General features: G+C 39.5%; 1 protein-coding gene across 6 annotated transcripts in view; it reads left to right on the plus strand.

The window, feature by feature from the left end:
* LOC136840297 (prion-like-(Q/N-rich) domain-bearing protein 25) overlaps positions 1 to 15,765 on the plus strand; it is a 560,985-nt gene extending 545,220 nt beyond the window's left edge. For 2 of the 6 annotated variants that reach the window (XM_067106990.1, XM_067106988.1), the window contains 2 exons: positions 12,855 to 12,916; positions 13,074 to 15,652. In XM_067106990.1, coding sequence (XP_066963091.1) covers positions 12,855 to 12,916; positions 13,074 to 13,097 — 86 coding nt within the window. In that variant the 3' untranslated portion in view covers positions 13,098 to 15,652. Of the gene's footprint in view, positions 1 to 12,854; positions 12,917 to 13,073 lie in introns of all 6 variants that reach the window. The other 4 variants (XM_067106985.1, XM_067106986.1, XM_067106987.1 and 1 more) reach the window with 3 other exon arrangements.
* Positions 15,766 to 16,670: the final 905 nt, after the last annotated feature.

Here is a 16,670-nt window from a genome sequence, read left to right on the forward strand (position 1 = left end):
TTGTATAACCGAGAACAGGCATACCTAAAGGTGCGGGAGCAAGAAAAAGCACAGGAACACTGGAAGGATGCATATCCAATTGCTTTCTCTGAACTAGTCACCTACATCTGCGAGATGAAAAATGCCAGTGAGAGGCCACCGATTTTCAAGCTTGCTGATTTGACCAAGCTTTACAAGCAGAGGCTGGAACAGCTTGGTGTTGACTCGCCTGAAGTTTATCCTACTCGACTCAAGGATCAGCTGCTTTTGCACATTCCACAGCTGCAAGCTAATCGCCAAGGGCGAGAAGTTCTGTTGGCTGTTGAAACTGGTGTAGGTTCAATCCTATCAGAAGCATCCCGTTATGGTGAAGTGATCCATCTAGCAAAAGCTGCTGAGATAATAAGACAAGACATGCTCCGTCAGAAGTTGAATTTCAGCAGCTATTTTCATGACAAAGACTTAGAACAGACTGTGCCACCATCACTGCTTCAGTTTGTATGCATGATCGAACATGGCGCAGACATCAAGTCCCAACTTCATCATGGAGCGTCGAAATCAGACGTTGCTATATCACAACTTGTACAGTACAACTGCTTCGCCAAATACAAGGAAGGAACAGATGTCCACAAGCATTCCAAGGACCAGGAGCCACATTTTACAGTCTACATGGGCCTGTATGTGTTTGCCAAGACGAGGAAGAGACAAATAATTGAAATGCTCCTTGAGAATGGGCTCAGCATATCATATGACCGAGTCCTAGAAATCTCAGCACAGTTAGGAGAATCAGTTGTTGCACAGTATGTGGAAGATGGAGTAATCTGTCCCCCAGTCTTGAGAAAGAATTTGTTCACAACTGGAGTAGTTGACAACATAGATCATAATCCGAGTGTGACCACAGCTGAAACATCTTTACACGGTACAAGTGTGTCCATTTTCCAGCATCCAAACACAGGAAATCCTGATGATGAACGTGAGCCACTCAAACTAGATATAGAGTAAAAAATGAAGGTTAAAAAAGTTCCAGAGCTTCCAGAAGCATACACCAATATTCGACCAACATACATCACCAAAAACCCCAATCCTCCTCCAGTTGCAAGCCAATCCTTACCAGCACCAGAGTCGATCAGGTCACATTTGAAAGAAGAATATTCTTGGTTGGAGGAAGTCTTCCTCACTGAGAATGTGGCTGATGCAGTCAGCATCACATGGTCAGCATATCATGCAGCACAGAAAAGGAGCTGTCCATTTGAAGTGAGCATATTGGCAATGATGCCTATGTGGCGAGACCAGGCACACTCTGTTGCAACTATCAAGCATGCCATGGAGAAGGTCCATGATACAGTGACTTTTTTGAAACCACAGCAGACACCTGTAATTGTTGCTGACCACCGTTGTATACTCTGGCTAAACAAATACAGTGGAAGTGGCAAGAATATGGAGAGGACAAGTTCGTTGTCATGTTCGGAGGCCTTCATATAGAAATGGCTTCACTGAGATCAAAAGGAACATTACTACGAGACAGTGGGTGGACCAGTGCCATTGTGGAAGCAGGGGTGGCCTCATCTGGTACATCAAAGTCTTACCTGTCTGCATCCAGTGTCACAAAGACAAGACAAGCACACCAGATTACAGCATGCAGCTTGTACAGACTGATGAAGAAGGCATATCATGATTTCTGCTCTGAAGAGTCTAGCACATCAGAAATAACCTTTGAGGATTGGTTTGAAAAACGGAAGAAAGAGAGTCCGCAGTTCCAATTCTGGAGTCTGGTGCTGGACATGGAACTCACGATATTCACCCTCATCCGCTCATTCAGAGAGGGAGACTTCAACTTGTACCGTGAAGCACTTTCAGAACTGGTGCCTTATTTCTTTGCAAATAACAATGTTAACTATGCCCGGTGGATCACTATTTACCTTCGAGATATGATGTCACTCGAACAACGACATCCAGACGTGGACAAAGAGTTTCACAATGGTAACTTCGTCATCCACAAGTCGAGAAGAGAATTCTCTGGCATGGCGATTGATCAAGCGCACGAGCACAATAATGCAGTGATCAAAGGTGACGGAGGAGCAATTGGGTTGACAGAAGACCCGTCAGCACTTCATAGGTGGATGGTCACTGGACCTGAAGTTAGTCGTCTACTAGCCGGATACGAGGCCATGTCTGGTATGAAGGATGCCACACACAGCAGCAGACACCACGAACAGACACCGAGTGCCCAGAAATCTTTCTTTGAAAAGGTAAAATCACTCTCTGCAGTGATGCAGGAGATGGGTAACCAATTCCAAGAAGAATCAGCAGACCTGATGGCATTAGATACAAAGAACATTGCAGACCCAACTCTAGCTGAAATGGTAGCTACAAATCATCGGCGAGGCAAAGAGCAGTTCCTATCATTTATGAAAGGGCTAGAGGATGAAGCTGAAAGTCTTTTCTATCATCCAGTCAAGAAGAACCCTGTTTCATTCTTCAAACAAGAACAGGCTGAGGGAATTTTTAAGGAGAAAGTCCTAAAAGATGACTGTCAGTTATTCTCGTGACTGTTCATCTCAAGCCAAAACAGACAGCGTAACTTGCAAGAATTCTTCAAGCACGAAAATCAGTCATACCCTGCATCTCTCAGTGACAGCGGCAAGCTTCATATGTGTCAGAAGTCACAGCTGGTTGAAATTCTTGAAGTGCAAGTGAATGTCCCAGTGGGAGAACCAAAGGGAGATACAATCATCATTGACGGTTCAGCACTTATCTATGCCTCACCTCCATGTACTTCAGAGACATTTAATGACTATGCCAAAGAAGACATCATCCCAAAGGTGGAATCCTATGGTGCTCGGTACAAGCTGGTGGACATAGTCTTTGATGTATACAAGAAATCAAGTCTGAAATCAGAGACGAGGTCAAAAAGGGGGAAAGGAATCAGAAGAAGAGTGACAATTACAAGCAAGACACCAGAAAACTGGCGAAGCTTCCTTCGTGACCCCAGCAACAAGACTGAACTGTTTCACTTCCTGGCCGAAAAGATGTGTGAAGCAGAAAGGACAAGCACAGTCATTGTCACAAAAGGAGAGGATGCCATTAATAACACAGTGAAGTCTCTGGATGCTGTGTCCCCATGTCATGAAGAAGCTGACAGTCGAATATTTGTTCACGCTAGGGATGCAACGACTGACGGGAGCAAGTCTATGATCATCAAGGCTAATGACACAGATGTGCTAGTCATAGCAATATCTGTACTGCCATCCTTCCAGAAACTAGGTCTTCAGGAAATGTGGATTGCCTTTGGCCAAGGAGCCCATATGCGATGGGTTCCAGTCCATGAAGTAGTTTCTGCAATTGGGCTTGAGAAAGCTAGAGGGATCCCCTACTTTCACGCATTCACTGGATGTGACATTGTGTCTGCCTTCCGTGGGAAAGCAAAGAAATCTGCATGGCAGACTTGGAATGTATTTGATGATATTTCCGAAACATTCATCAGTCTGAGCCAGCATCCAACACTGACTCGTGATCTTGACATGCAGAGGCTGGAAAGATTCGTTGTCCTCATGTACGACAGATGAAGCACAGCCGCTGGTGTGGATGAAGCAAGACTAGATCTGTTCGCCCGCAAGCAGAGGCCGTACAACTCAATTCCACCAACACAGGCAGCCCTCAGAGAACACGCAAAGCATGCAGCCTACCAGTCTGGGATCATCTGGGGCCAGGCAACCCACTGTAATCCACTCATGAGCAGTCCAGCTGAATGGGGGTGGACACAGAAAGGAGAAGCATGGCAGATACATTGGACAACACTACCACTGATTGCAGCAAGCTGTCAAGAATTGACAAAGTGCTCCTGTAAGAAGGTTTGCAAAGGAAGATGCAAGTGCTCTCAGGCAGAGCTTCCCTACACATCACTCTGCAGCTGTATATGTGAACAGTAGCAGATCGAGAAACAGCAGCAGGGTATGCATAACTTTGAAAATGTACTAGCTGGGACAAAACTTATGTAAAGAAAGACAAACATCTTGGTGGTAATCTTGAGAAATATGATTCAGAGTGCTTTTTAAACAGGAAAATATAGTTCAGCAGGCTTCAAAACATAGGAATCCACACTTAGATCATGCAAATCAAACAACTACAAATATTTCTAAGCAAAACATCTACTTTGGGTGGTTATTTTGGCGGCCATCGTGAAAATGGCCGCCATCTTGGATTCTCAATTGGCCAATCGGGCAGATTTGATTAGTATATCTTGGAGGACATTTGCCCCCAATTTGATGCTTGTATCATCATTTGCACGATTTTTCTGTTATCTGCCCCACTAAACTATCAACCAGGCCGTTAAAGACCAAGGAGCCATTAAATCTCTTTGGTCTATAGCAAACTGATTACATTGTTACCAGCGCTCCGAAAAAATTCGACTTCCCCGTTTTCATTATCAGGATCATGGAAACATCAAAAATAGCAAGATAAGTGTTTAATATTAAGTTCCAGTTAAAAGTTTTAGTTTTAAACTTTTGGAATTGATATTTTCCTCATAAAAGCCGGAACCTGGCTCGTTGAATGCTACCTAGTTTCGTAAAGCGAAAATTGTTTTATATTCTAACTAAATGTTTTATCTAAAAGAAGTGTTCTGCAGCTTATTATTAATATAGAAAATCCTTTCAGATTATACGATGTCTACAATAATCTAGGCAGTAAGTGAGAATAATTTAGATTAGATTAATAGTGGTTGTTGTCTGTAGCCTGTGCCCTTGGATTATGTATCTTTAAGTGGCCTACCTTAGACCGAGGACCCTAGGATCAGATAATAACAATATCTGGGCAAAATAAATCGATAGCCTAACAATAAGGCTATATATTAGTATAAATTTTGGTAGATCCAAGTAATAGACACACGGCGGGTATTTAGCGAGAAATGGCAGTTTCTTATAGTATTTTGTTTGCTTATTTACAATTTAACGTTATTTTTGGCGGTCGACTGTAATTAACCTGTAATTAACCCTGAAGTCCATCCAATAAGGGGTTTCCATATGCGATCTTCACAAGACAGAGCACGGGTATGTCTGTTTTGAACGGTTCATATCCCGTCAGGCAAGTGCAATAATACCGCCCCCCATGGGCCAGTACTAAACAAGGTGAAGGGACATTCCATGTGGCCGACAACAAACAAATGCACTGCCAGAGTTAGAAGCCCTAAAAATGTTGAAAAAACCAGTTTCCAAGGTATTGCACTTGCCAGACGGGATATGAACCGTTCGAAACAGACGTAGCTGTGCTCTGTCTTGTGAAGATCCTGTATGGAAACCCCGTGTTGGATGGACTTCAAGGGTTAATTACAGCCGACCCCCCCGAAATAACGTTAAATTGTAAATAAGCAACCAAAATACTATAAGAAACTGCCATTTCTCGCTAAATGCCCGCCGTGTATCTATTACTTAGAAATACCTAAATTTTTTCCTTTTATATAAGCCTGTGCACTTAAGCATGAGGTAAATAATCCAGGACTAGCCGAGGCATTACCTTATGTCAAGTTAAGTGATAATAAGAAACATCCCATTTTTGGACTAAATTGTTAGCCTAGACCATGTAACCTAGGACAGATGAAATAGTAATCTGTGCTGGAAGAGATGGTAACCTACACCTGAGGCTACATACTAAGAGAATTGTGTTTTATGTAACCCATACCTTTAAGTGTGAATGAATTAAATAACCCAGATTATGCAGTACCCTAGATTAGAGTAAGTTATAGCATAACTATAAGGTTACACATTAGTGACTTACTGTTTTATATAGTAGACCAAATAGCCTAGGATTGGATATAAACAGCAACCTTGGTTAGACGAAAAATAGTAGACTAACTATAAGGTTACATATTAGTAAGTTTTCTGTTTTTGTATAGCCTAGCCTATACATTTAAGAGTGATCTATAATAATCTGGATTAGGCAATACCCTATACTAGGTTAAGAAAGAACAAAGAAGCCTAGGATTATATAAAAACAGATCCTAGCCTCAATAAAATAACCTAGTTTTTTACGACTCGGTAGCATGTCAGTAAGGCTGCATACTAGTAGGGTTTATGTGTCCTATATCCTTAAAGGTGATATAAACCTAGAACAGGCAGTAGCCTAGCCAGATTAAGTAGGAGCCCCTTTTTAAGGAATATCCTACTATTAGCCTAAAACAGCGATTGCCGAATGTCAGATAAAAGGGTAGTCTTGGCCACATAAAACAGAAAACCAGATTATAAGCGGATTATTTTCTGTATAGTTTATGTCCTTTGAAATCACAGGAAACCAAATTATAAGAGGATTATTTTCTGTATAGTTTATATCCTTTGAAATCACAGAAAACCAGATTATAAGAGGACTATTTTCTGTATAGTTTATAGCCTTTGAAATCCTCTGTTCTTAGCTTACTGTAGATTATACTAGAAGCATTAACCTAAGCTAAAGCAATATAAAACAGTAGCTTGGGTTAGTTAAACAAATTAGTTCATAGCAGTTAGTGTGAATGGCATGACAATTGGAATTAAAAATTTCACTTAGCCATTGCAAAAGGACTAACAGTGTATAAGTAATACAGCCATATGCAGGTATGAAAACTAACCGAAACCATAGAGGATTTAAGTTAACATAGATATTTAATTAAATGTATTACACCTGCACACTTGCAAACAAGTTAACCTGTAATATGGAAACTATATGAGGAACTACAGAAGTGTCCTTCACTTAAAAGCAATTAATACTATCTAGCTTCTAATAACAACTTGTTTTATATCACTACAGGGCCGCCATTAGACAGGATCCTCAGTTCAAGTGTTCCGTAGGAAATTGCTCGGTTCACTTTTTGCCAGTGGGTACGGCCCATACCACCTACCATGAGCATAGTCCTTGTAAAAAACAAGGGGGATTTTCTTGGTCGCCTGATGTGGGCGAGATTTGTAGTATAGTATGCTCCTGGCAGCAAGTTTTAAGGACGAAACAACTCCTTTTAACTTGTCTCAATGGGTCCTAGGGTTCAGTAGGGCTGAGGAAGGGGGAGATTATATCTTTCCGGCAGAACTCCAGCAGCAGATATTTAACCCTTTCTCTGAACAACATCAATGTTTGGGCCAAAACTCATTAACATCAGTCCCCAATACCTCCAAGATTAACCCTGCGGAGGAAGTAGAGGAATCTTTACATGGGGTTGACATTCTTACTAAGAATATGAAGTGGACATTGCCATTGAAATGGGCCTGCTGAACCCAGAAGGCTCAGGGACAAATTTTAGCTGGCCATGGGAGAAACCTTCCAGGAGGAATTCTATTCCCCTTGCAGCTATCGTTGCTGAATAGGATCTGTCTCCCAAAAGGGATACTAGGATCCACCTAACTCCAACTGAAATGACTACATTTTCAGAGAGGTAGTAACTTACCCAGGACTTCTGCCTCTTGATTAACAGGCAGTTACAGTTCAGTTGCTGAAGCTCAGTTTGCAAGCTCCTCCAAAAGGGATACACAATTTGCATTTGATCAATTCCATAAGGAAATTGAGTACCACCAAAGATGGCCGTACCACAGAATGGCAACATATAAGGGACATGAAGCATGATTCCGAAGAGGAACGTCAGTCAGTCATGTACACCCCAAAGTGTAAAAGTACTACATCCTATAACCAAAAAGTGAGTATGGATACAAATGCTCCCCAAAAAAGGTCTAATGTTAGAATTCCGACTGGAAACAACAAAAAAGTCAGTTCGGAATACAGAACTTAAGATCAAAACATAATAGGGGCTTCAGTACTCACCCCTGGTGATACTGATAATCCTTGGCGAGACGCCTCAATGTGCATTTTCTCTCCCAATAGCAAGTATGTGATTAATGAGAGAAAAACTGTGATTGAAGTTGTACATGTAGAATTTACAAACGGCAGCATTCCCTAATACAGAATGGCACCTGGTACCATCTTCACTAGACTTGGAAGACCACTAGCAGAAGTGGTTTTCTTACCTGTGCCTATAGCATTTAAATCTATCTATAGAAATCATCCTTTACCAGGTTAATGAAAAATGGATCTCTACTTCCATTTTGAATAATACCCAAGTTGCTAACCAAGTAGTCCTAGCCTTCTGGCCCTTCACTTTCAAAATTATTAATCATGTGAAGACAGATTTTCAGAATTTGTAGTGACTAAAATAAAAACAAGAGACAATGGCAGAATTAAAACCATCTGCCACATTTACCCCAGTTTCTGGAAATTCCACCAAGGAGTGGGCAATGCTACAACTCCCTTTTGAAAGGTAAAAGCTCCCTAGATATAGCTACTCAGCAGTTTGGGACCCCTTTGAGAAGACACTCAGAGGGGACAGCCTCGTCAGAAATTTATGGTAGGCTCCAACTCCTTGTTATTATAACCTCTGCCACCTTCCTGGGAGTCGCCACCAAAAGGCTTCCAGAAGATTCCAGGGTAATTTTTGCTGTTAAGGCCAAAAGTCTCATGAGAACCCGATGGGGAGCACTCTGTGACTTCCTAGAATGGCGCATAAAAGCATTGGAAGGCTCCATCAAATCACTCTCCAATGTCACTGCATTATTACTCAACGAGCATGCCTGCCAACAGAATTGTACAGTGTACACTTTTCTGGGGAAAGGGGAATTCAGGAAACAACGAACCCAAAATTTCCCTTTACCCAACCCGAAAAAAGGCTCACTTTGATAAAAAAAAATCATATAAGCATATAGTCACCCAAAAAGTTTTCCTCAAAAACTCAGGTAGGTGGTCAGAAGGGACAATTCCCTACAAAGCAACAACACAACAGCAAGGACATCTTTTTTCACAAGATCCAAAAACCATCTTATAGGAGGGGGAAAAAGGAAAAGCAACTCCTGGAATGTTTATCAAAGGCGAAGGCAGAGGCGAAGGCAGAGGAGGAGGCAGATACCAAGAGGAATTGTATGGTTGGGGGTCGGCTTCACGACATCACAGACAATGGAAATTTCCCCTGTGGGGGACAGCATTATTTATATGTGCAGAAAGGCCCTGTTAATGGGGCCCATAGAGAAATGTATATTTGCCACCAAATACGTCTCTTCAGTGTCCTCAAAAAGGATTCCTCCAAAAAGGAGAGTAATCCTCAACCAATCAACATTGAACAAGCACATTGTTTACCAAAAGTTTCGGATAATTACCGTTGCTAAGTATGTTTAATCATTCCAAAAGGGACTTAGACAGTTTCTACAGATCTGAAAGATGCATACTGGCATATCCCCATAGCCATTCCCCTCTGTCCCTTCCTAAGGTTTCGGTTGGGGAAAAGATACGTACAGATTCAAAGTCATGCCCTTTGGGCTAAACATTGCCTAAAGAATATTTTACAAAATTAGCAACAGTATTCGTTCAAGAACTCAAACAAAAAGGAATACAACTAATAGCCTACTTAGACAACTGGTTGATCTGGGGCCCACAAGAAAAGAGTGCTTGAAAAACCTAAGAGCAATGGTCAACAGACCACAGTCAAAAGGTTTTGCAATAAATTTGAAAACATCCCACCTCAAGCCCAGCAGACCCTTTCAGTGGCTGGGACTGTGTTGGGATACTCTTCACGGCCTGTTGTCTCTCCCCATCATACTGAAAACAGAATAAGGCAAGTCCTCAAAAGGTTCCTTGCACAGCCCAGAGTTTCCATATGGCAATCAGAACGTATGATGGGCCTGCTGCAGTTCGCATCAGTAATAGATCCAGTACTTAGGTTGCAACTAAAAATGTGAACAAATTCTGCCTATCACTTGCAAGAAAAAAGATGCGAGACTGACCTCATCAAAAGATTAAAAAGTTGGGGAGCTACTTCGGCCTTGGATCTGGAAGGAGTCTCTGGCGAAACAGGTCACCCTGACTCCTCTATCTGTATGAGTGACAATACACGCAGATGCCTTGTTGACAGGTTGGGAGGACATTGGGAGGATCGCCAGGTGGCAGGGAGGTGATCAGCTACTCTGAGGAATTCTTATATCAATTTCCTGGAGCTGATGGCTCTCTTTTTGTATAAAAAAACTTGAACCTCCAGAAGAGAGAGACAACATAACTACAATATCCTACATCAAGAGGTTGCAATCACGTTCACCTCCTCTCAATATGATAATGCAAGCCATCCTTCAGATGGCGCAAGCAAGGAAGTGGCACATGTCTGCAATTCACCTCACAGGGGGTCTCATTGTAATAGCGACTCTCTTATCAAGGAAAACTACAGCCTCAACAGAGTGGATGTTAGACAACCACTCTTTTCAAACAATAGCCAGCGTGCTTTCATAACCAGAAGTGGACCGGTTCGCTACGTACGAGAATCATAAACTCCCAATATATGTCTCCGAACAGTTAAGCAACAGCAAGAAATGCCTTCCTAAAGACTGGAAGAAGGGGAGGACGATATCTTTTGCCTCCATTGTCCCAGATTTCGAAGGTTTTGAGCAAACTTCTAACCTTCAAAGGAACAGCTTACTTAATAGCCCCAAATTGGCCAAACAGGCATTGGTTCCTGTTATTTCAACAATGGACGAAAAGATCAATTCCACTATCTTCTGCTGTTCTATCCGAGACAGTAAGAGGGAAAGTCGTTTATGCATCCTCCTTTCTGAGCCGAGACCTTCACATATGGATTTTTTAAAAATATCTGTCAATGAAAATTACTCACTCAACATTGCTAAGCACCTAGTGCAAAAATTACGGACATCTTCTATTCGACAATACCAGTCCGTATGGAAGATATGGTTAGATTATATCCATACTGCGAACCTAGTTGAGATTTCTATAAGAAACACTATTTTTCTTATATACCCTTTTGAAGACAAATGCCTTGTGGTCACAACAGTCATGGTATACAAGGCAGCATTAACGGAACCCTTGATTTATGGATTCAGGATTGACTCCATTATAGAAGTTGTCACTTCCTTTTTGCAGTCTTTTGCTCTACAAATGCCAGCTCTTGAAAGGCTTCCAATTACTTGGTCCCCGAACAAGTTGCTTAGACTTCTGTCAGCCCTTCAATTCAGCGGACCCAATACAACCACAACGCACATGCTACAAAAGGCGATCTTCTTGATTGCATTAGCATCAGGAGCTTGTATTAGTGAACTGGGCTCTTAGACAGGGATGATGCATCATGCAAACAACTGATCTTCAATTATTATTGTCCCCTGGCCCATCATTCCTGGCCAAGAATGAGGGTCCTTTGAAAAGGAAGTCTATTCTTATAAGAAAACTCAGTTTAGCAGACAAGACATTATGCCCGGTTCAAGCACCTAAGGTTTACCTAGAAATCACGGCAGACATCCAGTGGATCCTACTTTCCTACACCTTAGCACAAACTAACCACTCTCCCTACAATGTCAAATTTTGCAACGTTTCAATTTTAGCTCTCTATATCCCCAAAATGAAGATTAGTGTTGTTTATGAACGATGATGATGAAGACTCGGCCATAGACTGAAAGGACTGATAATGATTGTAGTGTTTCTCATTAAAAAGGCAAATCCACACTCCTTTCCTAGGTCATATGATGTTAGGAAAGTAAGTACATCGTTGGCCTTCTTCAGAAATGTCTCTTTCGAAGAAGTCTCCCAATGTACAGGGTGGTCATCAGTTAAATTAATGCCACGTGCTTGAACAAATTTGACTACACTGTGTATCAGTAGGTGGCATGGCTAGTCTTAACTCCTAGGTGCTACGGTAGAAAACCAGGGGTCTTATTGATGGTGAGTGTTGCTAACAATCGCTGAGAGAAGGGCGACAGTACTGCAGCCAAACCCAGCATGCTTATAGTAAGCCACTGTAGAACTGCATCCTAAAACATAAGTTTGTGTATAGTTTTTTGTTCCTTGGAACCAAAACCTGAAGAGTATTTGGAATAAAGAATGGGACTTGAAATCTGTGGCTTGACCTCGGACCAGAAATGTTTTTTCCTTTGGGGTGTTGGGATTAAAAATTGAGAGCTTAAGCCTTTTTCATCACCTCTCAATTTCTTTGTAAAGCTTCTTGAGGACGAAACAACCGATTACTCTATCAAAAAACAGGTTTTGACGTGGGAAAAACCTATTTTTGGTAGTCGCTGTTGAGTCCTCAAAACCCACCCACTTCCCTGACGAAAAGGCATGGGATTTGGGCAAGGGATCATCCTGCATTGACCAACAGAGTAATGGCTCCTTGGTCTTTAACGGCCCGGTCTCTTTTGCAGGTTTTTTTTGACTTTGGAAAAACTGGGTTCAGCTTCGCTGAAGATTAGGGAAAGTGCCCTCTTATCTTTGAGTCCATTATATACTCCATCACGTGTTATAATGTTAATCATTACGACACAGTACCTGGCCAAAAGACCAACTAGAATAGAATTCTTTGATATTAGTTTGGTCACCATGGAGCTCTGGTAGACCATGAAGGTAGCTTCTTGAGGGCTCAACAGCGACTACTAAAAATAGGTTTTTCCTACGTCAAAACCTGTTTATTTTCTAAGTTTGGGTTGTCAGCCAACATTATTTTATTTTTCCAGCAGTGAAGGTGTTTAGTGGTGTTTCCTGTATTATATGCTTACTTTTTGTTGTTTTAATGTAAATGATGTTATTTTGAAATTACTCTGGAATTATATGTATTTTGATAGAGCTGGGTTGAAATAGTTTACACACTTTTAATCCTTTCCAATTTCTTTCCAGAAAAAAGATAACTTTGGGTTGAAGTATTCATTTGCTTATTATTTAAATGCATTAATATATGTTTTTTGGAATTTTTCAAGCATTCCATGTTTAAAAGTTCTTTTTTTGTTTGAAATATTGTAGCAAATATTTATTTATTATTTTTCTTGTTCAGTAAATGTAGAACACCAAATGAATTTATGTTGTCTTAAACATTACACATTTCTCAGATATCTGTGTAAACAAGCAACCAGTCCCACTGAGGAAACGTAAACTGCAAACCAGTACGGGGGTAATTATCAAGACATCTCAATTTTATGGTGCATAATGGTTCAAAAGAAATATACTCTATATTCTCTTAGGTTGCCAATATTAAGTCTTCCTTCTCTGTGTTTATGAAAGAGACAGAATATGGATTATTATAAATTTACGCTATTACATCATTTCAGAGCCACCAGCATATGAAGATGTAGTCAAAGATGACTGGAAAAATGCAGTAGTGGCAGGCACGAGAAAAGAAATCGTACTTACAAGTCCTACTTAAGGTTTACCTTTATCTCCACTGGAGTGTTATACAACCTGTCTTGAGTACCAGAAAAGAGAAGAGAAACAAAGATTAAATTGCTTTTTTATGTTGATTATTTCTGGTTAGCCGGGTGTCTTTTTCATGGGTACAGAATTAGGCTGCATGTGACTTGACACAGAATTAGGCTGCATGTGACTTGACATCTCCATAATTGAGCAGCCTCTTTTTGCAAGTTGTAAGTTTGCCCTGTGTATATTGTGATATAGTTTCAACAGTAAATGTTTTGCAGTACAGCATTTCATCCATCATTTTATGGCATAATTTATTTACAACAACTGAAATGTCATGTTACTTTTGTTTTTTATGAATGGGTATTGCGATATGTTGGAGTGAATTTTCATTTTCACTGAATTAAAGAGCAGCAGTTTTACAAGGCATCTGTTAGATGGTGTTTTCATACTGTTATAAATGTTTGCAATTTAGTAAGATTTATATTGTAAAGTGAATCTTTGAGTTACATAATAACCAAGGACATTTCTTAGAACTACCATATTTTCCCTGGGAGTAAATTTCATAGTTGAACATTTTGTCATTTCTGTAATAATTATGTCTCTGCTTTGTATTTTCACTGCCATAACAAAACTTAGGAAAGCTTAGAGTAGGGAGCATTATCTAGGTACAGTAGTTGTTTATGTTATAGTATTGTTTAGTATATAAAAATGACTGCTGTACTGTGCTTTTAAAATATGGCTGAAAATTTACTTGAAGGAGTAGTTGTTAGTAATTATGGTACAGTATATTTATTACAGCCATTGCCGAGACTATATTTATTCAGTCTCCTTAGGACAGTGATATTAACGTTTTGACTGAAGTTCTCTTTAATCAAGAATGCATGATAGTTGAAAAGTTTCAATATATTGCACATCTCAGGGTTAATGTACAGATTACCTTGAGTTACAAGCCTTGACTATTGCAAGGTAATTACACCTTCCAAGTTGATATCTTGAAAAGAAACCTAGTGCACTGCACTGATTATAGATATCCCCTGTTTTAGGCCATTGTCTTTGCATTACTACACAATCTTTCATCAGGGTTGCCAGATATTCTTGATTTGGTATAGAGATACAACCATCATTTGAAATGTGCCTTAACTTCTGTTTGTAGGCAGAATAAATCATGTAAGAACAAAATGTGTGAATAAACTGACATACCATCTACTGCAAGACAGGGATTATGTTTGTGAGCTGAGAATAAGACAGTCTTTGTTGCAGAAAAGCTTTTGAAGTGTCAGTCCTTTTTGAAAGTGGACCTTTTTAGTAGGACTACTTTTCCAATCATTGTGCTTTGCTCAACTCCTCATTTTACATGAATGAGCTGGTCATGATTTTATTATAAATGGGTTTACAGAGACCACTGTCTTATATCTAGACTAGGACTTACCTGAAGTACGAGTATTTGTTCTTCAGTGAGAGGTAACAACTGGTGTTAAAGTTCAATATGCTGGACAGTTAAGTGGAAAGTGACTAAAGTAAATGGTAAAAAACAGTGCAGTGCAGGGCAGAATCGATGCTACAAAGAACCTTTAGAACCTTCTGCAGTGCTCATCAAACGGCACTCTGCAGGTGGTGCTTTTATTGGGAAAGGATTGGATGAGCTAAAAGAAAAATGGTCAGAGATTATTTTTTCTTAATAATCTCCCAGTAACTCAGGATTTTATACATTACAGGATCCTTCAAATCCTGACCTCTTGGAATCTTCTGAAATTTTCTAAGGTTATTTTGAAAAACTCCCAAGTACAGTACTGTAGTTGAAAAGGACTTAGAGGAATTCAGTGTTAGTGTTTTTCTGAAAATATAATGAACAAAAGTCTGTAAAACGTTAGTCAGTAATATTGTCATTTTGATGTTGAGAAAGTGCATATCTATGAGTACATCAAATGCCATTTTACAAACTGTCTCCAACTTATGATTTGTTCAACTCAAATTTCTAAGAATCGTCAGGAATAAATTTTCTAAAGGTAATGACTAACTGAAAAATGATTGATATGTACTTAAGAGATGGTGAATAAGTAATAAATTTAATCTAAAAATTTGATAAAAGGTAAGACATAGTAACAAATGAGGCAATACAAACAGTATATCCTGACCTTTGGCTTGTTTTGAGGAACATAGGCCAGCCAGAGTCAGGGACCATTCTCTGTTTAAGTTACTTGGATAGTATATTACTTAGATATAGATTTAAAGCTACAAATGAGATTAGTTAATTATTTATGCTTTCCTGTAATTATTATGATGTAGTTTGTTATTCTGCTTTCATGTAATGATCTTGATGCTTGATGTGAGATACTGTACCTGCAATGAACTCATTTGTGCTATACGCAAAAGAAAACTTGATTATGCATGCGATGCTAAGTATTTTTTTGTAAATCTTATATAATAGCCATTTGGCCAGTTTTTCAGATTCAGTAGAAGTAGACAAAAATACAACTGATTTTGCCATTTACATCTTTGCTAAAAGTTTATACTCATTCACCTTTAAAAATTACTGCAACATAGATGGTTCTACTTTTTGGTAAGTGTATTTGTATTTGAATTAAGAGGGTGAAATTTATGGGAGAGGAGTTTTGTTTATCCAAACCCCTAGATGCCAAATATTTGGCTATGTTACGAAAGCAGGTACTGCATTATGCTTGATTAAGATCTCAACAGGTTTTTGTGTGGATAAGTACTACTGTGTATAAGAAGCATTTTGCAATTCATAAACTAATACATTCAAAGGTAGAAAACAATGATATTAAGTGAGAAATATTTAGGTTTTTACTGAGTTTCAGCTAGTCAACAATTACTTTATCCATTTGTAAAGAATATTTATTCATACTCAAAGCAAGTATGAATGGAGTAGCAAAGAGCACTGGGATATGGTACTATAGCTGATGGGTCTTCTCTCTGCAAAAGACTGGTTTTGAAAGATTTGGGAATTTATATAGTATCTGAAACTAAAAGTATAATGTAGATTCTTTTGAGGGATGTTTTATGATATTTGTGATGAAAGATAGAAGTGATTATTTGGAATCTGGTACATCACACTTCAACAAATAGTGAGAGAAACTTGTTATCTACAGTATATTCAGTTATAGTGTTTTCTGTAGTATTCCCTTGTTCCAGATGTGCATATTCATTTGTATATAGATTTTTGCAACTTACAAAGAAGAATTCTTTGTCTGGTGTGCTTACAGCCTATCCTTTTAAATCCATCTCATTTCTTGCTTGTATCATCCATCATATGGGGAAATGATGAGGAGCGTCTTAGGCTTTTCAGCCAAGCTATTTTGTGGTGTATTGTTGTGATAGAACGTTTTCATTCTTGCTCTGTTGTCTCATTAAGTCATCAGATTCACATTTGGAGTCCAGGTGTTTAACTCCATTCAGTATCTTTAAAACCTGAGAAATGGTATTTCTTATTGTAAGTGTTCAGATTTATATTGGGATCAAGGTGTTTAACTCATTCGATATCTTTGCTA

Source organism: Macrobrachium rosenbergii, chromosome 7, assembly GCF_040412425.1.
Source record: "Macrobrachium rosenbergii isolate ZJJX-2024 chromosome 7, ASM4041242v1, whole genome shotgun sequence".
Classification (NCBI taxonomy): domain Eukaryota; kingdom Metazoa; phylum Arthropoda; class Malacostraca; order Decapoda; family Palaemonidae; genus Macrobrachium; species Macrobrachium rosenbergii.